The sequence below is a fragment of the Raphanus sativus genome, chromosome 2 (assembly GCF_000801105.2).
Source record: "Raphanus sativus cultivar WK10039 chromosome 2, ASM80110v3, whole genome shotgun sequence".
Classification (NCBI taxonomy): domain Eukaryota; kingdom Viridiplantae; phylum Streptophyta; class Magnoliopsida; order Brassicales; family Brassicaceae; genus Raphanus; species Raphanus sativus.
The window spans coordinates 7202240-7227151 of record NC_079512.1 but is presented as its reverse complement, the minus strand read 5'-3'; the positions used below and the strand labels follow the sequence as shown (position 1 = coordinate 7227151).

The following is a 24912-nucleotide window of genomic DNA, read 5'->3' as shown; positions in this document are numbered from 1 at the left end:
GAGCAGAATATGCTTTTTGTTTGCAAGTTTGCTTAGGAATATGCTTTTTTTAGCTCTTAGGCTTTAAACAAATAACTGTCCGTCTCATCTTTAGAATATACACGTTACACCCGTCGCATTTTCTCTTCGAGAAGGGCGTGATGCTCAACGATAAAATATCGAATTAAACTGATTATAATGGTAACGTAGAAAAATGCGAGGAACTAGAGGCTTTTTCTTATATATGAAATACTATAGAGTTCGCCTAACATATATAGCAGTTTCTATCTTAAATAGAGATGACTGAAGCATGCATCGATTCTGGATCACCCTTGCAGGTAAGCTCCACAAAAGTACCCGCACCTTCTCCTTTCGCAAGTCTTCCAGGGTTTACACACACACACTTGGCCGCATCTTCCCCTTCCCCAATGGACAAAACCTACACAACATTTCAGGAAAATTAAAAAAATAAAGAACTCAGTAACTTACACATTCACACATCTTCTGAATTTGATTTTACTATGAACATATACTGACTCACCTTCACGAAGTACGTTATGTCGGATGGAAGTAGGAGAATGTCCGGGATTGATGAAATCTGGAGCGCCTGAGGAGCTAGTGAGGAATCATAAGGGAAACTCTCTGGCGGTGGATACAGAGGATAGAAGCTGTTTTCATTACATTATACTTTCTTTTATTTAGCATTTGGTAGTATAGCTGAGAGAATATATAGTTTGAATAGAGAGTTACAGTGGTTATACCTTCGCTGACGAAGGAGATGGCTAGCGAGTCTGGCTAAGCGATCAGTGGGGACTCCACTTGGGTTTCTCGACATCTCCTCCACACTCAGCTGCTTTATTACATCCACCGTGCAGCAGCCTACCTTCACCTGAGAATCCCAAATCAATGTTTATGTTTTAAAGGACTTTTGAGAGTTGAGAGTATATGTCACAATGATTTTATTACCTGGTTTGCCTCAAAGGTCCCAGGGTTTGACAAACTGGTTATCTGTATGTATTGGGAGAAAAAAAGTAAGAGGAAGAGTTGAGTGATGAAATGGAAAAAAAATATTAATGACAAGAATCAAGTACCTGATGTTCGAGATCAGGTACGTGAATGTCAAAAGGAGGCTGTTAATGCAAAGGGGAAACTTGTCACGTTAAAACAGAGAAGAGAAATGCATTAAAGAGAGAAGAGAGGTTTTGAGAGAAAAAAGAAAAAGCACCTGTGGGAATATGAAATCATGGTTAGCATCACGGATGGATGGAACCAGAACCACTCGTACTTCTGAACCCATGAATTCAACATATTCTTGCACCTGCGAAGTTCAAAAAGAAAAAAAAAACATTAAAATCTTTGTTCATTAAAAAGTCAGTCGGTGTTGAATATATATCTTTTTGTTTTATCCTCAGTACCCTCCTGATGACTTCCACTTCAAATATCTCACTGAAGGTGGCATCAACAGTTCCTTTCTTAATTTCTGGATGATCAGAATCCACAAACGGTCCAAGCTGAGTTTCAACAAAAAAAAAAAAAACTCCGTAAGCGCCCGCCCCAAGACACAATCACACAATTTAAATGTAGTCAATACAAGGTCTTAATGAATCTTAGTTACTCACCAGCACAAGTAACTGTGGAGGCTTTCTTTTTGCATGGGCTAGTAGCTCACTCAGTGGCTCAAACAGCAAGTTGTCTAATGTGGTGAATGGTCCGGATGCAATTATCTATCATGATTAAGACCCTTAAGCATCATTTTCAATCCCAAACTGGAATACAGATAACAAAGGCCTCCTTGAAGACAAAAGAGGGAAGCTCCCCAGATGAAAAGTCGTATACTTACAAATGAAACCTCTGAATTTTCATGGGATTCGTCAGCGAGAGTTAAGACCTCCGGATCCAAGTTTTGCTTCTTAGCAGGAGGTAGATCCAAGTCAGCAGTGCGTGATAAAGGAACTGTATCCAGCAGCTTGGATGCAGTGAGATAGTGTCCACTAGGATTTTGTCCTTCAACTCCAACTATCTGCATCATATTCAAACCACCTCCACATGAATATTACAAGTCCTTCTGTGGAAAAACAAAAAGCCTGAATGTTGTTTATTTTTTAAGCTATCACCTGGCCTGGAAAAATAGAGAACTGATTTAGTCTGTTTAAGTCCAGTGGAACACGCTGTCCTGAAGTTCTCTCGGCGCTGCAATAATACAATTCGTTGCCATTAGAATAAGACAACTCAGAATATTACATGTTAAGCCATTAACTAGCTATAATGTTCAAATTAAGTCTTGTGGAACAGGAGAAGAGAAGTGATGCCATAGTTTGAGTTACCTGCTCTGCAATAGAATGGACTTATCATTCAAATGCCCCTCTCCATCACAACAAATCATTCCCACAGCAAATATACTTCTCTGACGCAATCAATAGCACACTGTAAGCAAACTCTATACCCACCCCATGTTAAACTTCTTCGAAACCAAAGTAGTGTGTGTATAATAACTAGAGCTTACCTGTGAAGCAACAGCTGGATCCACCTGTTCCTCATATAAACCCGACGCAGCAAATGCATCTGCATGCCTTACGATCCGCTTCTCGAGTGCGTTAAACCTGTCCTCAGTTCTGTGATACATGAACCTACAACCCGGTTTAGGGCCTAAGCCACTGACTTTCAGAGAACACCTGCGGCTTGTCTGAACTCTCTTAATAATCATATCATCCTCACTGTTTTCCACATCATTGCCATCTCCATTCTCTGCCTGCGCTGCCGCATCACCTATGTTGAATCTCACCACAAACTTTTCGACTCGTTGACCAAAAGGAGTCACATGCCCAGCTGACTTCCCAGTAGAGTAACCGTAATCCCTCGATCTGCTTACTGAATCAAACGGGTCCGGGAGTAACCGTTGAGACTTGTTTGTAGGGGTAGTGACGATCTCGTCTGCTGTATCTTCCGGAATCCCATCCAAAAGCCTGGACCAAAACAGTGTGTATGTCATTTTTAATGCAAGAAAGAAGAGATCCGACAAAAAAAGAGACTTACATGTCTACATCTCTGTTTGAGTAGATATGCAGACCAGCCTCCTCTTTCATCAAAGATTCTTTCTGTTGGTTCTGTAGATGCAGTAGAAACCCATCCATCTCCTCATTCTTTACAGTTTGATCAACACTTTGTCTGTTACATCCAACAAACACACAAAGAAAACAGTTTAAACTCTATCTTTTATAAATAAATAACACAAACCCATTAAAATTAAGCTATACAATAAACTTTGTCTGTTCATCCTTTTTACACACAGAAAAGGTTTAAAAAAAAAAATCTTTCTCTAATAAACACTAACACAGAACCAGGAACATTAAGCCATATAATAAACTTACAAACATCAAAACTTTGTCTGTTTCATCCAACAAACACACACAAAGAAAAGGTTTAAACCCTAACCACAAACAAATACAATGTTTTTTACCAAGAAAAAAAACAATAAGCAATAAAATATACTTATAAGCATCAATACAATCTCTATGAGCACTAAAAGCATTGAACTTTAATATGAATTGGATTAATAACCGATTGAGATGATAAAGCTCCCAGCTCGAAACGAGTTCAGAAGGCGTCAAGCTGTAGTTTATGCAGAGAGTAACACCTGCAAAGACGTCACAGAGAGAAGAATTAGTGTCGTGATTTGGGGAGGAATGATAAAAGAGATAGGGCAGAGTGAAATTAGGGCAAAATCTGGAGAGCGTACATCTCTCGAGAATCTCGTCTTCTTCCACGAGAGCGAAACCGCTACGGCTGAATTCCTTCTTAATCTCCTCATTTGTCGACATCTCTTTCTCACTGTGGCGTTTCTAGAGAGAGAGAGATCTTGGAGAAGAATATAGAGAGAAGGACGGAAGGAACCGGCGGGGAAAATGTCAGATTTTGGGCGGGATGGCTATTTCCTTTGTTTAGTGGACCGGCCTTTTAATGGGCCTTCTAGTTTTCAAAAGTGGGAAGATGCAACGGTTAATACAGTTCGACGGTTTGGGCTTATAATTGTCATATTCTCATTTTTACTTAATCTATAACTTTTTTGGGACAGTTGCCATGTCCATATAAGCCCAAACCGTCGAACACATCTTCCCACTTTTGAAAATTAGAAGGCCCGTTAAATCCACTTTTTCAAAATTTTCTTTTTTTTTTTTTTTTTTTTAAATAAAAAATTGTATTCATCCCGATAACCGGGGATTCAGATTCGATTACAAGCCCGATTTGAACAAAATTCCCAATTCTAAATATTACAACTCTAGCTTCACCCACCCACTAAACCCGGCACATTCCGCTAGGTTGTTTTTATTATCCTTAGGAATCGATTTCCGTTCTCAACCTTCATCGATAATCAATAGGAAAGTGAGGTTCTCCTCATTACTTCGGATGACGGGAGTTCCTATGACGTCTACGGTGTAGCTGGTTACCGATGAACGCCTCAAAGCTTATAATCGTCACTGTCCATGAAGTGCTAGACGAACAAGAGAGGAAGGTTACCCTTACCGAGAAATCCGAGAAACCAGCTATACAACCTCCAATGCCGCCACGAGCCAAGCAAAAGCGAGATGGCCTAACCGCCACACTCTGCCCAGAATAGTACTCCTAAACCTGCAAGGAAAAGTCCCAGAACACCACCGCATCAGATCAAGCGAACTTCTACGGGGTTCAGGAGGCGAACTAAGACCAAATGTTGACACGGAGACGGTCATGACTCTCCCGAGAACCATCTCACATTTTTAATCTGCGAGAACCGAAGACCAAATTCCGAGCTGTGAACCCATGTACCGGTGTCAACGGACAAGGAAAAACCAATGAAATATGGAGAAGCAAGCCGAGTACTAAGAGGCCTCTTAGCACCCGGAAGGACTGGGACGAGCGCCTTGACAGAAGATCTGAGATGACGAAGCGAAACCCGAAGCCTCCAAAAGCCATAGACGACCTTTGAAATCCACCAGTGAAGGAGGATGCATCAACGAGCCACACCCCACACAAGTCTTAGGAGAGCCAGCACCAAAACCACTTACGTACAAGGCTTCCGAAGACTCGCCTCTGTGTTCAAATCACACGAGACCACCTATCTAACGAGAAATAGAGCCGGACCTCTCCGACACCGAAGGGGCACAAACTCTAAACCCGAGAAGAAAACTGAAACCGCGACCCTAGCAGTGGAGACATGAGCGAAGCTTCAGCCCTTCACTTCAAGCCAAACGGGGAAGAGGAGAGGTAGATCTGAGAATTGAAAAACCGATCTACTCCCATCTCAAAAGCCGACTCCTCCTTGAAACCACTTCTTCTCGAACCTCACCGTGGTTCCAGACGCAGCTGAGACGTCACCGGTGTTGAGCCCCTCGCGAGCAGAGCCTCCACAGTTAGAACCTCTACACCAGAACCAGCGATATGTCGGAAGGGAAGCGAGTGGCCATGGAGGAGCAAAAAGGAAGACAAAAGGAAGAAGAAAGGTCGCCTCCGGCGTTGGCCGTAGCGCTCACGCACCCGCCGTAGCCGGAGCAGTACAGATCTGAAAGGTCGCCTTTGTGTTTCTTTTGTTTCTGGTCAAGTAATATGGTTTATCCATGATCCATATAAACTTAAAATCACTTTGATATAGTTTGGCTCAACTGTTTTGACACAAAATAAGATTTTGTGGATTTGTTGAAACACACAAAATCAAAATTTTCTTTTGATTTTGTGTGTTTCAACAAATCCACAAAATCTTATTTTGTGTCAAAACAGTTGAGCCAAACTGTATCAAAGTGATTTTAAGTTTATATGAATCATGGATAAACAATTCATTTGACAAATGGATTGGTCAATCCATAACTCGTTAATGAGTTAATGGTTTTAATGGTTAACCTGTGAACAAAAAAATTAAAGTTTAAATGGTTATTAAGTAAAAAAAAATATAATTTTGGGTGTGAAAGAAAGAAAAATTTTATAAACTTAAGATAAACACAAATACATACATGGTTTTGGTGGAAAATACAATTTTGTTATTTCGCGGAAAAACATTATGTGATTTTAGTAAGAAAATTATATTGAAACAGTTTGAACCAAAATAAGATTTTTATGATTTGGATGAAAAATACAATTTTACAATTTTAGTGGGAAACTTGATTTTTTTGGTTTTGGAGGAAAGACAAAGTTTTACGGTTTTGGCGGAAAAACATGAGTTTGCAGTTTTGGCGGAAAAAAAAAATTTACGGTTTTGGCGAGAAAACATGAGTTTGCAGTTTTGGCGAAAAACACAATTACAGATTTTGGCGGGAAAACACGCTTTACAGTTTCAGCGAGAAAATTCAATTTTACAGTTTTTGCGGAAAACATAATTTGTGGTTTTGGCAGGAAAACTCAATTTTAAGATTCTGGTGGAAAAGATAACTTTACGGTTTGGCATGAAAACAAAATTTTATGGCTTAGACGGAAATTCAATTTTTAGATTTGATGGGAAAAAATGATTTTGTAATTTTGGCAAGAAAACATGATTTTGTGGATTTGTTGAAACACACAATTTTTTTTATTGTGGCGGGAAAACAAGATTTAGTGGTTTTGATGGAAAAAATCAATTTATAATTTTGGTGGAAAAACTGATTTTTTTTTAATTTTGGCGATAATTATGACTAAAGTTAGCTTATTACAAATGAATATACGCACATGTATGTATATGAGAAGTTGGGTGTAAAATATATATATATATATATATATATATATATATATATATATGAGAAATTGGGTGAGATTTATAATTATAGTTTCTTGCAATTTAGTTATGTATATGAAAAATGAATAAAATTTGATGTAATAGAAATTGTTTGAAATTTGGTTTGATTATTTTTTTTATATATTTGATTTTTTTGTTTATGTTTGTTATAAATATTTATTGATTTGGTTATGGATAACTCATTATCCAATCAAAACATTTAGCCTAATCCACTAAGTCCATTAACCAATTATCTACTCTATTAAAATAGAGTCCTACATTATATCTACTGTTGTCAAGTCATTTTTAATTTTCAGACCCATTACTAAAGGTTTACATGTGACATTAGTTATACGCTGATTAATTAATAAACCGATGTAATATTTAAATCATACCATCACCGGGTAATTTAACCAAACTATTATTCTTACTATCGATTTCATTAACGATTAACCGGTTATCTATTATTATATTTGTTTTTCCATTAAAGTTAAAAAATTCTTATGTTAATATATAGTAGATTACTATATTCATATATTTTATATATATATATATATATATGTATATTTAAATTGTTTTTAAAAATATAACTTATCCTCCAAGTCTAATATTATATCCACAAAACAATATCATAAACAAAACTATATATATATATATATAATATTGTGTTTTTTATATAATATATATATTCTAATCTTGGTAACAATTAAAAGATTTTATAAGATCTTGAATTGTGATATATAGAAAAGTTTTAAAAAATTGATTTGGCTATCTATGTCACAAAAATTGACTTACTTTTTTTGCCACACATCCATTTAGAATTCCAAAGTTAAAAGTGTTTGGATTGGAATAGTGAAATGTTAGGTGGTATATTGGAAAGTTATTCACGATACCGTGTGAGTGATGCCAAAGTACGGGAAAAAAGCCGGGTGATAATTGCATAATCAGTAAAAAATGATTTTGAACCTTTTGGAAAGTTAACGTACATACCGAGGAAGCAGACGTGAGTGACTCATTATTGAGCAGTCGGAAAATTACAGATTTGTTTAAATAATTTCTGCCCTTAAAAAGGACGGGTTAATATCTAGTATCTATTAATCGAGTTGTTCATAATTTTTTCTATCCATTAAGATCAATGATTTGGATTGACCCATTTGTTTTTTTTTATCTATTTTGACACTCCTACCTAGGAGTATATTATAAGTGTATGTTTATCTTTTAATAAAATATTTTGGTCAAACACACATATTTATCTCTATACTTATGATAAAAACAATTGGGGTTGAATTTCTGTAGTTTATAGTCGACCTAATATATAGTTTAATTTTAGATAAATATTTATTTATATTAAATATATCATTTACTAAAGGTAATTTAGTTTTAAATTATTTAATAAATATATTTTTCATTTTATCCCAAGTATTCTATTTTATGATTAAATATTTTTGTATCATATATTTTAAAAAAATTCCCATAATTTTTATCATTTTATAACCTATTTTCTTATTTTATCTGAATCAAATAAAAACCACACGAAATCTCAATAAAAAGAGAGACAATATGCTAATATACACAAATGAGAGCAAAATTAGCCAACTACCTAGCCAAAACCATGAAAAAACCATGTTCACTATAAATAAATGTGTCTCCTTTTCCATTTTACCCCTACCCTAAATTTTCATCTTGTTTCTCTTTATTTCCCGAATTTACATATCTTTCATCTATCTCTTTCTTCCCTAATTTTCTCAACATTTATTAAGAATAAAACTCTATTTCAAATTAATCGATCTTCTTAAATCTCTCAATCATCACTTATTATGTTTTTGATACCAATCATACAATCACTTCTTCGTCTTTTTAAACTTCAAACCTTTCAAAAGATTTTACCAACTCAACAATCGGCAACTATTTCAGAATAGAGAGAAAACACAATATATAAGAAGAAAAAATATCGTAAATTATTACCCATGTCAACAATAAACATTTAATGCTAAGATGAAACATAATACAATTGTTTGATCTATAAATCTATCTTATTAAAACAGAAACATTCTTTTGGACCTAACATTTATTTTGTAAGTTTTTAAATTAAATACACCTTTATACTTTTATAGTTAAACATACATTAAATCACTAATGTTCATTTCTTTATATTACTATCCATGTTTCCAAACAATATACTTATTTCTTTATACTACTATCAATGTTTCCAAACAATATACTTATTTCTTTATAGTACTATCAATGTTTCCAAACAATATATTTTTATACTACTATCAATGTTTCCAAATAATACAATAATTAATCTTAGTTATTTTATATCTATCATTTTCTCTTTAAAATTTTGTAGAAACGTCATAATTTCATAAATTGCAAAATAGTGAACTTTAAAATTTCGATTATAAGATTACAAATTATGAAACTATTACAATTTAAATCTAATTAGATTACATATCGGTCATCCATCAGTTGAATCGGTTAGTCTCGGGTTTTAGTGATTTTTTAATATGAATATTTTAAAAACATAAATTAAATTGTCAGATCTCCGGATTAACCGGTATAATCACAATCGGGTTGAATTTAAAAATACTGATTTAAATGCAAAAATATTTTAAATACACACTCTTAAAAATTACCAAAATATTTGTCAAATTATTAGTGAAATTTTTCATCGTAAAATATCCCGCGCTTCAAAAGCGCGGGTCAAAATCTAGTACAATAATTATGAATCGTTAAGAATATATCAGTCGAATAGATAACGATTAAGTTAACACGATAGTCTATACTTTACCATTTAACAAATATAACTAGGATAAGATCCGCGCCTTGCGGAGAATGATTTTAAAAAAATAAAATAAAAGAAATTTGGTTCTAAGATGAATAAAATTGATATTTGGTGGTTTTAATAATATATATGATTTTAAATTGTTTATATAAGTATTAATAAATATTGGAGGATTAATTTGTATTTAAGATCAAGGATCTTGCTTTATACTCCCTCTGTTTTTTAAAGATGTATGTTTTGGTGTTTTCACACATATTAAGAAAACACATTAACTATACATCATTTTTAGAAATTATCAAATTTCAATGCATTTTAACCAATAGTCTTTCAATAAATTCAATCAATTTTATTGAAATTTGCAATTTTTGTATAGGAAAACATAAAAAATACATCTTTGTTAAACAATTTATTTTTCTAAAATATCTATCTTTAAAAAACAGAGGGAGTATATTCTTTTATTGGCGATTTTGTTATATATTTTTAGTAAAACAAATAAAACCCCGTTCCATTTTTTTCTAACTAATCTTGGTAAAAGATTTATATTTGATTAATTTAAAGACTTGAAGACAGCTTAATCAATTATGGAATAAAAAATTTATTTATCACAACATTTGTGTAAATTATAAATGTAAATTATAAAGTCATAACACATAACATAATAGATTGTCGAATAATTATTATTATTTATAATGGGCCAACTTAATATTTTACTAAATTAAGGAGCCTGTTTATATTAGTTCCTTAATTTGTGAATGTAATGATGGTAATGAAAACGGACCTACATATTTTATTTTCCTTATCTCATGCAGACATTAACATTGCTGAAACCTTGGTGTCAAAGTTATTGTGATGGCCAATCTATTCTATTAATTTTGCAGTTTGTCCTATTGATAAAGGTTGTGTCCATTTTTAAATTTATAACTCCCTTTTAATACACTTTATTTAGTTACTTATAACCGTCCGTGATTATTAATCAAAACAATAACTGCCTTTCTATCTAGAATAATAACTGGCCCTTTCATCTTTATATCTCGGCCGCTTGATTCTATTAAATCAGGCCCATTACGACAATTTAACTATCCAATAATAATTATGAAACCAAACTCGACAATTCAACATTTTGTTTCCTCTTTTATGTAATAGTAACAGTATTTGAAAAAAAACTGCACCTATAACATAACTGCTTCACATTCGATGACCACTAAAAATTATGTTTTAAAGAGATACGAATATGGCAAAAATATATATATTATATATATATATATATATTAATATATTACGTCCACTGAACTAAAAATGTTATACGTATGTTGACAAAACCAAACACATATGTACATATACGTATATACATAACATTTTTTTAAAAAAAATAATATACATAGCATTTGTGTATTTGATTTAGCTAAATTGTTAATAAAGACTTAAAAAGTTCATAATATTTATATGTATAATGTGAATAATAAAATTTAAATTTCAAATCCAAAGTAAACCAAAAGGAAACATATGTACTATTAATTTAGCAGTATGATCAATTATTGATAATAGTTGAATTAAATTTAAAAATACATGAAATTATAAATATAACTACAACAACCGATATATAATTGTTTATATGCCGAGATATAACTGAAACAACAATAAAGAGGTTCAATAATGATAACTTCCTATTTTTTAGGAATATCATATTTTTGTATATCGAACTCCTTATTATGGAACTTAAACTCTTATTTTAAAAGGTATATCTATATCGAACTCCTTATCATACTAATATCACTTTCGAATTTTGTATATATTTTACAGCTATATTTATAGGTTCAGAGATGTGAGAGAAATTAAATATATCTTAGAGAAAAATTAAGTACTTTCAGGGATATAATTGGTTACAGCCTGAATTTATAAAAATATATTTCTTAAAAAATATAAAACAAAAAATATATCCGTCATTTTAAGGACGGATCATAAATTTGGTTCAACTATTTGAAAAAATCAATTTGCGGATGTGGGGTATGAGCATTTTATTCGGGGTGGGTGCGGTTGGTAGATTTTGGACTGCGGGTACCCGCCGACTCGAAAAATATTTAAAAATAAAAATAAAAATAAAGTAATTTTTTCTTAAAAAATATGGTAATTAAAAAACAAATTTAAAATATATCTTTATAATAAATATATCTTTTATATGTTTTATAATAATTATTTTTAAAAAAATTATAACCCGTGGATAATTGAAAAATTAAATGGGGCGGTTGCTGGTACAAATTATTTATTTGCGGGTTGTGCGGGTCATATTTTTTGACCAAAACAAAATTGAAGCCCGCGGATTGGCGGGTTCAACCGGCAATCCAGCCCTAACCGAGCGTATACGGGATCAATTTTTAAATTGCTACTATTTAATAAAATATATTTTGATTAAGATTTATACACAAATATGATTACAAATAAAAATAAATCATAAAAAAAACACAAATATGAGAATTAAATTAAAACAAAAAATATACCCGCCCTTTAAAGGGCGGGTCAGAATCTAGTTTCTCATTAAATGGTACATCTACGAAAATATTTGTTTTCCCTTAGCTCTTGCAATAACAATACTGATTGAAAACTTGGTTCCAAAGTATTATGGTGTATTTAAGACAAAATTTACATATATACTTTGTGATAAATTGCAGATACATTTTCATGATTCCTTATAAATCGTTGCAAACAATCTATATTATAACTTCCTTTATTGTGGCAATAACAATAATGATTGAAAACTTAGTTTCAAAGTATAGGGTATTTAAGAATAAATTTACATTTATACAACATACTTAAACTGCTCATCAAGGCAAACAATACCCAAATTAATTCATATATATCAAATGGAAAATTATCTCATTTATACGAAATTGTATTCATTAAAAATAGATAATCATTACCAACAATTATTTTATATTAAATTTTTAATTTGAACCGGTTTTTAACTTTGAGTAAAAAAGAGGTTAAATTTAAATGTACTAGATTTTTTACCCGCGCTCAAGCGCGGATTTTTTTTATTTTTATTCTTTTGGTAGGAAAGAATTTTTTTATTATTATAGATATTGTTTTTTAAACCAATTTAAATATTTTCAATTTAAATATGACACAACTATAACTGTTAACTCTTTTTGTTAGTAATTGATATTTTATCAATTTGTATTTTGTTGTGAAATGTGTGTGTTCAGTGCTAATGCTTGCAAGTAGGACTGGGCAAGAAAACCGAATACAAAAAACCGAGCTGAATCTGATCCGAAAATATTATACCTAAACCAAAATTGGCTAAATATTTGAGTGCATTCAAAAATTTTGGTATCTAAAGAACCGAAATCGAACCCGATTTGAACTCAAGTATTTTGGTTACCCGAATAAATCCAAAATAGACTTATATACTTAAATATATATTAATTATTTTAGATTTAATATATAAAAGGTATCCAGAATATTTAAAATATATTTAAATTTTTCAAAAGGAAATGTCTAAAATAGATAAACAATATTCTAAACACCAAAAATACTTGAAATATCAATTGATTCTCTATCTAAATATTCATACCAAACCAATTTATATGTTAAATTGATTTTAGCATACATTATTCAAACTTATATGTAATATGTAATATGTTATTTTATTTTTAGATTGTGAGAAATTTAAAGTATATATGATTTTTTTTTAAATAATATAAACGGGTAATCCAAATATGAACCGAGACCGAAAAATCCAGACCAAATCTTAATCGAAATTTATATATACCTATTTTAAAATAACTGAATAAAGCTGATTTAACTCTGAAAACCTGAGAATCGAAAAGATCTGAACTGTACCCGAAAGGGTATCCGAACACCATATGTCATATTTTTATATGAAATAATAATTAAAGGTTTTCTAACATGCATCAATGATATATTTTATGAATTAAATCATCCACACAGATAAATAGTTTTCTGTCAGATTCAAGTAGTTACTTCCATAGATTCAAATAATTATTATTTTCCTTTATCATACAATTTAAACTTTGAAGACACGAGGAGAAGAAACACTTCATTCTTGTGAATACATATGTAAAGGTCTATGTAAATTATATTGTAAAGAATTATAATGCACTGTTGAAGATTGAAAAACAAAGATAGAGCTGGAAAGGAGATCGTTACTCTATTAATGTTGGCGCAGTAGAATATCTAAGTAGATATATTAGTGGTTACTTTACTGAAGTGATATCTACTCTATTAATTTAGAGTCCTATTTTTATCTACTTAAAAGGTTATCATTTAAATTTGGACTTATTGACTGAAGTAGATAAAATCAATAAGTCCAAATTTAAATGATAACTTTTTAAGTAGATAAAAATAGGACTCTAAATTAATAGAGTAGATATCACTTCAGTAAAGTAACCACTAATATATCTACTTAGATACTCTACTGCGCCAACATTAATAGAGTAACGATCTCCTTTCCAGCTCTATCTTTGTTTTTCAATCTTCAACAGTGCATTATAATTCTTTACAATATAATTTACATAGACCTTTACATATGTATTCACAAGAATGAAGTGTTTCTTCTCCTCGTGTCTTCAAAGTTTAAATTGTATGATAAAGGAAAATAATAATTATTTGAATCTATGGAAGTAACTACTTGAATCTGACAGAAAACTATTTATCTGTGTGGATGATTGAATTCATAAAATATATCATTGATGCATGTTAGAAAACCTTTAATTATTATTTCATATAAAAATATGACATATGGTGTTCGGATACCCTTTCGGGTTCAGTTCAGATCTTTTCGATTCTCAGGTTTTCAGAGTTAAATCAGCTTTATTCAGTTATTTTAAAATAGGTATATATAAATTTCGATTAAGATTTGGTCTGGATTTTTTGGTCTCGGTTCATATTTGGATTACCCGTTTATATTATTAAAAAAAATCATATATACTTTAAATTTCTCACAATCTAAAAATAAAATAACATATTACATATAAGTTTGAATAATGTATGCTAAAATCAATTTAACATATAAATTGGTTTGGTATGAATATTTAGATAGAGAATCAATTGATATTTCAAGTATTTTTGGTGTTTAGAATATTGTTTATCTATTTTAGACATTTACTTTTGAAAAATTTAAATATATTTTAAATATTCTGGATACCTTTTATATATTAAATCTAAAATAATTAATATATATTTAAGTATATAAGTCTATTTTGGATTTATTCGGGTAACCAAAATATTTGAGTTCAAATCGGGTTCGATTTCGGTTCTTTAGATACCAAAATTTTTGAATGCACTCAAATATTTAGCCAATTTTGGTTTAGGTATAATATTTTCGGATCAGATTCAGCTCGGTTTTTCGTATTCGGTTTTCTTGCCCAGTCCTACTTGCAAGCATTAGCACTGAACACACACATTTCACAACAAAATACAAATTGATAAAATATCAATTACTAACAAAAATAGTTAACAGTTATAGTTGTGTCATATTTAAATTGAAAATATTTAAATTGGTTTAAAAACAATATCTATAATAATAAAAAAATTCTTTCCTACCAAAAAAATAAAAATAAAAAAATCCGCGCTTGAGCGCGGGTAAAAATCTAGTTGTATTTAAACAGAAATGGAATATTCTATTTTTCTAGAAAGAGTTATATTGTATTGTCTAACGGTAACCAAATAATTAGGAATGAAGTTATATTGTATTGTCTAACCAAATATAATTAGGAACGATATAATATTTTCTAATGAATTGTCAATAAGTCCAAATTTAAATGATAACCTTTTAAGTAGATAAAAATAGGACTCTAAATTAATAGAGTAGATTTCACTGAGAATAGACTTTCATAATGCATAAATTGTTTATTTTTTATCATCAACTTATGTATCATAAGTCCATAATTAAAAAAAAAAAAATTTTTTGGAAATCGTGTTTTGCTACATGATGTCTAAAAGAATCCTTTTTTACGCACAATGACTTCATGTTAAGCTCATGTCTAATATATAACATGTAGATAAATGTTTGATGCATATACGTAATAATTAACTTGAAAATGACTTAGAGTAGCAAAAATAGGTACGAAATCAATAAACAAATAAATTATGTTAAACACCAGACACGAAATCATTGTGTGTAGTGTGGAAGCAACAATGGTATAGAGAGAACATTGTTCAAAACAATTGAACGAAGAACAAACTGTTGCTCAAACGTGCTCAAACTTCATAGAACTTGCACTTTTACTCGTCCGTTTCTGATATTATTCAAAAGTACAACAACAAAAAGTGTTACGACGTTATGAAACAACATGTGCCTTTATTTATTCCCATTTTAAACGATGAAGTATACTGATTGAATACATATTGATAGTCAATTTGATTATAATAAGTATAGGCGCATAATGTTTGTTGTTTTGGATCATAGAAGAAGAAAGGTTGTTGAAAGAGCTTGATGCAGTCTTTGTATGTGTTATTATTCTATTCGTGTTCAAGCACAAAAATGACAATAACTCTATTCGTGATGACTATATGTCAGAGCATATTCGATTTTTGTATTGCAGTCATTTTATATGATATGTGAGATATGGGATTTTGTAACAAAAATATTATATTTTCATAGGATGTTTAATTTTACACTATGCTCCGAATATGCTGCTCTATTAAAATGCCACATAGGACAATTAAGAGTACAAAAAACTACCACGTAGGAAGCGGTTATTTTCAATTAGTATAAACTTAAGGTTGTAACTATTTAAAAGATTCTCAAATAATATATAGGGGATATCAGGTGTCAATAGGTATTTTTAACATCTTGGAAACCAATTAAAAAACGATAACATGTTTTATAATAACTAACTAAACATATATCGGTTAAAAATATTTAAAATGTAACTGCTAAATTTTGACGTGCAATGTTATATGGCTTGTTAGACCGGTAAACAATTTTGTACAATTTAACAAACTATGTATCAGCTAACGTCAGCTATTTATTAACATCTTCTAAATCAATTCAAATATCTTTAACATGTTTTGTAACAGCTAAAAAAAGATTTAACTGCTCACTATATCAACTAGCACCTCCATCATCTTCATCGTGGTCTTCACCAAACCATCAAACTGCTTCAGAAAGTTCTTAATCAATCTCGTCCATTGTGTTTTCTCTGCTTTAGTCATGTGTACCTTCCGAGCTTGACGCTGTGTGGTGGTTATGAATCCTAACTTTCTTGTCACCAGATCCACGTCGTGACTGTTGGATCTCTCACCGTAGTTCAGATTCTGAGTTGTGGACTCTCTAACTTTTGAATCAGATTCAAGAGGTGGAAAACTGAAGTTGAATTTTTTTCGCTGGAGATGGTCAAAGTTTGCCTAATCACCACCGTAGGAATAACGGTGAGTGACAACATAGATGTTGACATGATTTGGAGGATTAAATAAATGCTAATTTTGAGTAAAGAGAAAGATTTGGAATAGAAGAAGAAAGAGAGAAAGAAAGAAGAAGAAGATTGTTTGGTCGAGAGAGAGAGAGAGAGAGAGAGAGAGAGAGAGAGAGAGAGAGAGAGAGAGAGAGAGAGAGAGAGAGAGAGAGAGAGAGAGAGAGAGATTGGATGGTTTGGGTGTAGGTAATATTGTATTATAGATTTGTAATAGTGGCAATTAAAGTTTGCAATTAAAGTTTGAGTGTATTTCAATGGAATTCGATGATTCCACTACAATACATGTTAGATTTTAGTTGCAATTCATTTTAATAATTGCTACAATTTTTTTGATAAATATACAATTTGTATTTCAATTTTTATTAATTATATACAAGTTAATTTAATATAGTTTATTCAAAAAACATATCTAATTATAATTTTAAACATCTACACATATGTTCTTAAATATAATTTAAAATAAATAAAACTGTTTATTTTATCTTATTTTATGTTAATTAAATTAAATTTTATATTAAATATTGATAAGAAAGTAATAAAATTTACAATAATGATAATTTTAAATATAATTTAAATTTAAATTTAAATTTTAAGACTGCACATGGTGCAGGAAAACACCTAATTAATTAATAGAGGTTAAGTCAAAATCATGATTAGAGTTGACTTCTAAAGACCGGGCATGAATTTCAAATTTTTGATTAGTTAAAGTATGTTTTGGAATGCAATAGGAGTTGGGGTATGTATTTTTCAGCGATCTCTAGTTCAGGTATGAATTTCAAATGTTTTATTAGTTAAGGTATGTTTTGACCTGTAGTAAGAGTTGGGATATGTATTTTCTCAGCGACCCCTACTTCATGTATGAATAAGCCGTTTTCCCTAGTGGCAACAATAGTGTTAGGTAGTTAGCTAATATTGATTTTTTGTAGGTATAGACAGCCTAATTTCTCTAAAAACAGATAGTAAATCTATATCAAATCAAGTTTAATAGGAAATGGCCAATCCTATCTAAAAACATGGGAAACATATCCCAAATAAACAAAGATTAGAAAATTTTGCAGCATCAAGTCACGTTTGTGTTACATTTGAAAACCCTGACATATTCTTATTCCATATTATAATAACTGGATATATATCTGTAAAATCAAGCCAGTTAATAACATTCATAAGCAAGACAGTATGTGGTTAATTTTTCAAGAGAAGAACTTGTAGTCTTAGGCAAAATAATGATTATTTTGTGGCCACCAATGGGGCTAAAGCTGTCAATATTGCACTTACTACTATATACAAAACACAAAATTTCACACAAGTAAACAACAATGTATTGTCAAATTTAAGATAATACATCAAAAGAGTGTATATATCATGTAGGAGTTTTGAATTTTATAAATACTTAGTTTGTGTATTTAATTACTCACATAGTAAATTGTTGGGGCAAAAGACGAATTAATATGTTTGAAAACTTAAAGTACTCAACTACATTTAACATCACACTAAAATGTTTCATTGTAGTAATTCCGGATCAATCTTCGACGATCAAGAATCAAAACACTTAGAATGTAAGTATTTCTCTAATAGAAGTGAAACAAAATTAAACTAGAAATTTCTACTCATCCAATGAAAACACAAACTAGAAACGATCAAATCAAACTAAGCAGAGCAACATCTACTGAAATGTGGGTGTGGGAGTTTACGATTACGGATGGTTGTGATTTGATGTGTTATCCATTGTTGTTAGTGGCAAAAGCCTGCTATTCGCCATTGAGAACTCCTATATTATAGGATTCATTGCCTTTGAATACTTATTTTGATGTGTAGTTGGATGAGAATCCTCCCAAAACATATTAGGTTGGTTGTTTGTAATTGGCTATTTAAATCCCAAGAAATAACAGCATAAATCTATTTCATCATCATTGAGGACATCTCCAATCCTACTTCATTTTGACTCTAAATTTCATTTTGGAGTAAATTTTCTTCAACTTCATTTCATATTCAACTCCAAAATGGAATAATAGTTATGGTTACTCCATTTATGGATTAATCTTATTCATTATTTCATTTTTGGAGTTGAACCTTTTATTTATAAAATTGTCATTTTAATCTTGAATGTGATTATTTCATCTTTAAATAATTTCTAAAATGATATAATAATATAAAAAGAAATATAATACTTCACAAAATATTATTTAATGATTTTACATAAAATATGCATAAACTAATAAAAATCAAAATTAGGCATAAATAATATAAAATAAATATAGTATAATATAAATAAGTAATTAAATAATTCGGTAAATGGTTTTCGGATCCACCATGGTCGGTGAAGTAAAACAGAATAGACAATTTTGTCTATCTTGTGGGTCAAAGTTTCGATTAATAACATTTGTACTTGTTGAGTTTGATATATGTACAAATATTTGGATCGAGTACATAATTCAAATTACAAGTTAAAACTTTGTTTTCTTCTTTATGTTATTTTAATGCATGTTTTACTTTTGAGTTAGGAAAATTGCATATGATATGATAAGAATTGCACTAATTGAAGCTTGAACAAAAGTTGTAATTGTATTTATGATATTTAATTTTTAATTTAAATAAAATATATTTTTATGGAAGTTTGTAAACATAAAATAGTTGGGTTAGTTATTAAAGTTTTATAAAGTTGAAGGTACTACTAACAATTATTAACTAAATAAAAAGAGAATCATTTGTAAATATTTATTTTTGGAGTAAAAAACAGAATAATACATTGTAGTGAAATTCAACTTTATTTTAGAGTTACACTTTTTAAATTAAAAATGAATTATAATAAATTGGAGTTGCTCTCAACTATTTTATCTTATATATTCACTGCATTTCTGTATTAAGAATTCAGTGTATATTGGGCGTTATGTCATTGTTATGATTCAAATCTCATATTACATATGTTGTTGAAATAATAAATGAAACTTTTTTAATAACATCCCAAGACATCTTGCTAACATAACAAATTATGAGATAGTTCTAATTCTCTAGGTCAGAATTAATAGATAATAGATCTCCTTTTGAGTAGTTTTTCTTATCTTACTTTTTAAAAAAAGAAAAATAGTTTGTATTGTGAATTCGTTTTAGGATCTACTGTGTATAAATAAATAAATTAACCTGCGTGCTAAAAGTTTGAAAGAAACGCTCACCTAAACCATCAAATATACGGTGGAAGTACCTTAGCCTAATGGTTAAAGTCTAAAGGCTTCTACACCCAGGTCTGGGGTTCGATTCCCAGACTATGCAATTTATTGCAGATTTTCTCAAATCCAGGTTTCAAGTCCCGGAGAGAGCGCGATTTATTAGGCAACTATGCAGATTATGGAAGGAAGGATTACAGGCAACTATGCGATTATGGAAGGAAGGATTACAAGAGATCTTCAACATGGTGCAAGTAAATCTGATCAGGCGTGGATCTTCATAGGACGGCTCAGATGATACAGTTAGGCGTAGATCTTCATAAGACAGGTAGTATTGTCGGTTGTCGAATCGTCTATGTAATGTTTCTAATAATTGTAATTGTAATATCATAATAAATCAGCGTTAAAAAAAAACCCATCAAATATATGGTGCAATTAGATGTCGTTTCTACAAGAATGCTATATAATGTACATGAAGAGGCAATATTTATCCCAAACAAACATGATAATGGATGGTTTCCTATACTTTTGTTTCAGATATTATTTATATAATTTATATATAGAAGATACATATACATCAATAAAAGAGAATAAAGTTTAGAAGCAGCATCAAGTCATGTTTTTCTTTAAATATTAGCGTTACATTTGGAAGTCCTAACATAGATGGTATTCCATAATAAATGCATGACTGCATATAGTTGTTCAAGAGAAGAATTTGTAGTCACTAGCAGACATAATAATGTTTCTGAGGCCACCAATGGGAGCTACGATCGTCAATATTACACCAACCACTATGCAGAACTGCACACAACCAAACAACAATTTATCGTCAATTTTTTTTTTTAAATTAAATAAAATGACATGGATGGTGGAATATGATGAGTAAAAGGAAATATACCCAGTTAAGAGACCAGGACAATCCATACTTCTTTGGTTTCTTGAGAACCAACCACATTATACATGGCAGCTAATCACAGGAAAAAAAAGTTTATCAAAATAATTTATTATTGTTTCCTTAAAATATAAGAATAGTCTTAGTTTTGCTATTGAGTTACATACGTAGTAAGTTGTTGGGGCAAAGGCAAATCCTCCAAAAAATCCGAGTAATCCACCAAAAAATGGAATGCATATGCCAATGAACATAGTTAAAGCTGTTCCATCAAGTTGTCAAATGTTAATAAATTCATATTTTGTTATGTAAGAGTAGTGATTCAATCTGAAATAAAAGGAAACTTACCAACATATGAAGTTCGAGTGATGAAACGGAGTTTGAAGGAAGGATCAAACATCATTTGCTTTACCAAAAAGGTTTCAAGCATATCAAAAACTGGCATTGCGAATATCTGATAGCTTCCAATAACATGAATAACCACAAATGAGTTAGCCATGACGATAAGCCAAGTTGGTTTCTCTAGTGACATAAGAATATTGTCGTCCACATTGTTTCCAAAAATATAGTAGCAAGCAAATGCAACAGGAAAATAGCAGATGGCAACCACAATGTAGGCAACAACCACTCCTCTCCACATTGGGATCTTAGATGGTTTCTCGGGAGTTGAAGGAATAGTAGCTTGAATCTCTAGCACCACATTATGGCCAGCATATGCAAATGCGACATCTCCTAGAGCGTTCATGAAGTTGAACACTTTTCCTGAACTCGTTGTGGCTTTAAACGTGTAGTCTACATCTGGTTGTACCCCTTTCTTCACCGAGGCTCCCCAAGCAATTGTTGAGTAGCTGCATATATTACATATAAATCCATATTAAGAAATCTCACATTAACTATAAGTTACATACTATGCAACCTATGAAAGTTCACTAGTTATCAATTTATTTTGAGTCGAAATCTACAAGTAATATGGAAGCCTAAGCTGAAATCTTTTTTTTTTTTGATAAATGGTTAAGAACTTATAAACAATATATAGCCATTTTAATCATATTTATCATTATCATATGTATGAACTTGGAATTACCTTAAGGACATAACGGCTGCCGCGAGGGAGACACCAGATATGGAATTAAAATTAGGAAGGTGAGAAAGAACGAAATGTACGGAAGCAAAGATCATAATCCAAAAGCTAGTTCTTATCTCTTTGCAATCGGTGCAAAGAAGGTCATGGATTTTTTTCAATGACTTTCCTCCTGTCACCATGTACACAATGTTCACACCTACTTCAACAATTAGCTGTTGTGGCACCACAATCCATAGTCCAAGCTTCTCTCCAAATGCGTGCTGTCCCAGCTCGTGGTACCTGTCGAACCTCTTCCCTGGAACCATCTCGTGCATCTCCACCATTTGCCATATGGTGTAAAACGTTATCAACCATGACATAATCATAACCGTCACTCCAGGTCCCCTGCCATCAAATTTTTAGACAAATCAGTAAGTAAAATATTAGTGGTCAGTCTCAAAATCTTTGTAGACCATCACATTTGTTGTAAAATATATGTTAAATTTTTTTAAGGTTCTAACTATACACATTTAAAAATATTTTAGGATTTTTTCTTTAAATCATGAATTGTTCGATTGCTATAGATACATATTAATATTTACGTCCTTACTAATCAGCTTGGAATCATCATCAAATTAAAAGTAAACATCTATATTGCAAGTGTGTTTGAAATTAATAAGATATATAACTACATAAATATAAATTTGAGATAGTTTGGTATAATACCATCCTAAGTTCGACATGGCATAGGGCAAGCTGAGTACACCAGCACCAACCATGGCTGTGACATTGTGAAATGCGGAATACCACCATTTAGCGTTTCTAGAAGAAGTTATTGGCAACCAATCATCCACTTTCTTCTGCCTTGCAGACGCAGCCTCGTTTGTGGACAATTGATTTTCCCCCATTTATTTCTTCTCTTGGGTACAAACAACGAGCCTACCAAACATGAACTGAAATAAAAAGAGGGAGAGAAAAAGGTGACAAACAAAAGATACTGTCAGACACAATTACAAAACCAACGTTGTTAGATTTGTACCTTGCAATGATAAAAGATGGTTTCTCTCGATCATTTATACAACTTAATTCCACTATTTTGTTATGTGTTATCTTTTAGTTAGTTAAAAATAGAAAGAATGTGTGGATACACAGGTTGTGTGTTGCCTATACGATAGGTTAGTTAGTTCTCTGTTTCATAAGATATATAGTCATGAGCTGGAGAAGTCTTTTCATGGGATTGTTGTGGTGTATGTTCTGTAATTACAGATCCTACCACTCTGGGTTCTTTGCATTTTCCCATATTTTGGCGTGGAGATTTTAGTAAAGTCTCAATGTTTCTTCAAAATGCATGAATTTTGGGGTTGCCACGTATATTTTTTTTGCTATTAATGACCAAATATCGTGAATAAGGTTTATCTTTTTAGTCAATATCTATTGACTTCTTTTGTTGCAACTGTTATTTTGAATTACTAGTCTAGGACTAATTTAACAGCTACAACATTTTAGATAAAAATTAGTAAGGACGGATATATTAACAACTTACAGCATGTTGAGAATCTCAGATTTTGGATGAGATTCTTAAAATTTAAGATAACTATTTAAATAATAATTTTTTATTTTGTTCCTTTATTTGTAAGACCTATTTTGAGAACACTTCGTCAAAGATTTTTGTATTGCAATACTATTAAATTATTAATGAAATTTAATAGTAATTATATTATTTTTAACACTGATTTATTATTATATTACAATTTTGAGAAAGATTCTATAGACGATTCAACAACTGATAGTACTACTTGTCTTATGAGGATATATGCCTAACTGAATCACCTGAGCTGTCTTATGAAACATAGATACACATCTAACCAGATTTATTTGCACCATATTGAAGATCCCTTTAAGTCTTTCTTCCGTAAGGTTGGTACAATTTGATGTAGCTTTCAAAATGTAATGGTGAAAGTGATGGTTCTAAGGATATGTAAATTCCTGCATTTTCAAACCTCTTCCACAGTTTTGTTTTCTGTTTTGATTGAGGGCAAACAAATGATTTGGTTGCTAAGTTGAGGTTTATTATATGGAGTATTAAGGTTGGTACAATTTGATGTAGCTTTCAACAGGTAATGGTGAAATTGATGGTCCTAAAAGATATGTGACTTAATTCATGCGTTTTCAAATCTCTTCCACGGTTATGTTCGCCTTTTTGATTGATGGCAAGCAAATGATAAGTATGTGGGAGTTGATATGTCATGGTTTTATAGGCTTTAACCATGGTAGAAGTTTATTTATACTCTTTATGTTATATTTTGAGTCGTTTTTGGAGTCTTTGTAGGTCCAGATAAATTTTGGAGCATTTTGGAGTTTTTGAAGTTATTTGGAGTTTTAAGAGAAGTGATGCATGAGAAAACAAAGTCGAGAATTTGTTCTGGTGTCGATTAACACCTCCCTCGATGTCTGCCGACACCCATGTTGTACCAGATACTGACACAAGTTTTATGATGTTGGCCCATAGGCCGAGTTTTACTCTATATTATGTTTTTAAGCCATTGTTTAGGGTACCCTTTACTTACTCCTAATTATTTTGAAGAGAATGATCAGAACTCTTTGAGAGATTAAATTGGAATTCAAATATTTCTATATTTATCTTAATGCAATTTATTTAGACTTTGATTGTTCTTTCCTTGATCATGTTTGAGTAATCTCCTTGTTAGATTTAGGGTTCTCTAGGGTTTATGGTGAATTCCTAAGTTGATAGAAATGCTAAGTTGAAAAAAATGCTAAGGTTATCTATAGATTTCTTCATCATTGATTGATCGTAATGCTAAATTTAGTGTAATTAATTAGAACTTTGATAGAATAATTGGTAGACACGACAATATTATTGATTCAC

At 31.1% G+C, this 24912-nt stretch overlaps 2 protein-coding genes across 3 annotated transcripts; both read right to left on the bottom strand.

The window, feature by feature from the left end:
• Positions 1-138: 138 nt before the first annotated feature.
• On the bottom strand, positions 139-3864 carry LOC108817867 (uncharacterized). The gene is made up of 15 exons (XM_056996441.1): positions 3716-3864; positions 3538-3613; positions 3013-3144; positions 2483-2942; positions 2304-2383; positions 2094-2169; positions 1820-1999; positions 1599-1703; positions 1395-1490; positions 1205-1297; positions 1071-1109; positions 946-987; positions 741-868; positions 521-647; positions 139-418 (listed from the first exon to the last, which is right to left on the bottom strand). Exons 1-15 carry the CDS (start codon positions 3795-3797, stop codon positions 269-271), a joined length of 1866 nt encoding a protein of 621 aa, XP_056852421.1. The 5' UTR covers positions 3798-3864; the 3' UTR covers positions 139-268.
• A 16817-nt stretch (positions 3865-20681) lies between these two features.
• On the bottom strand, positions 20682-23201 carry LOC108841036 (lysine histidine transporter-like 2). 2 transcript variants are annotated; one of them, XM_057002783.1, is made up of 7 exons: positions 23065-23201; positions 22752-22978; positions 22047-22430; positions 21311-21810; positions 21133-21224; positions 20972-21040; positions 20682-20874 (listed from the first exon to the last, which is right to left on the bottom strand). In XM_057002783.1, exons 2-7 carry the CDS (start codon positions 22931-22933, stop codon positions 20776-20778), a joined length of 1326 nt encoding a protein of 441 aa, XP_056858763.1. In that variant the 5' UTR covers positions 22934-22978; positions 23065-23201; the 3' UTR covers positions 20682-20775. The 2 variants fall into 2 exon arrangements, with proteins under 2 accessions (XP_056858763.1, XP_018469324.1); XM_018613822.2 differs by having other exon boundaries at positions 22752-23145.
• Positions 23202-24912: the final 1711 nt, after the last annotated feature.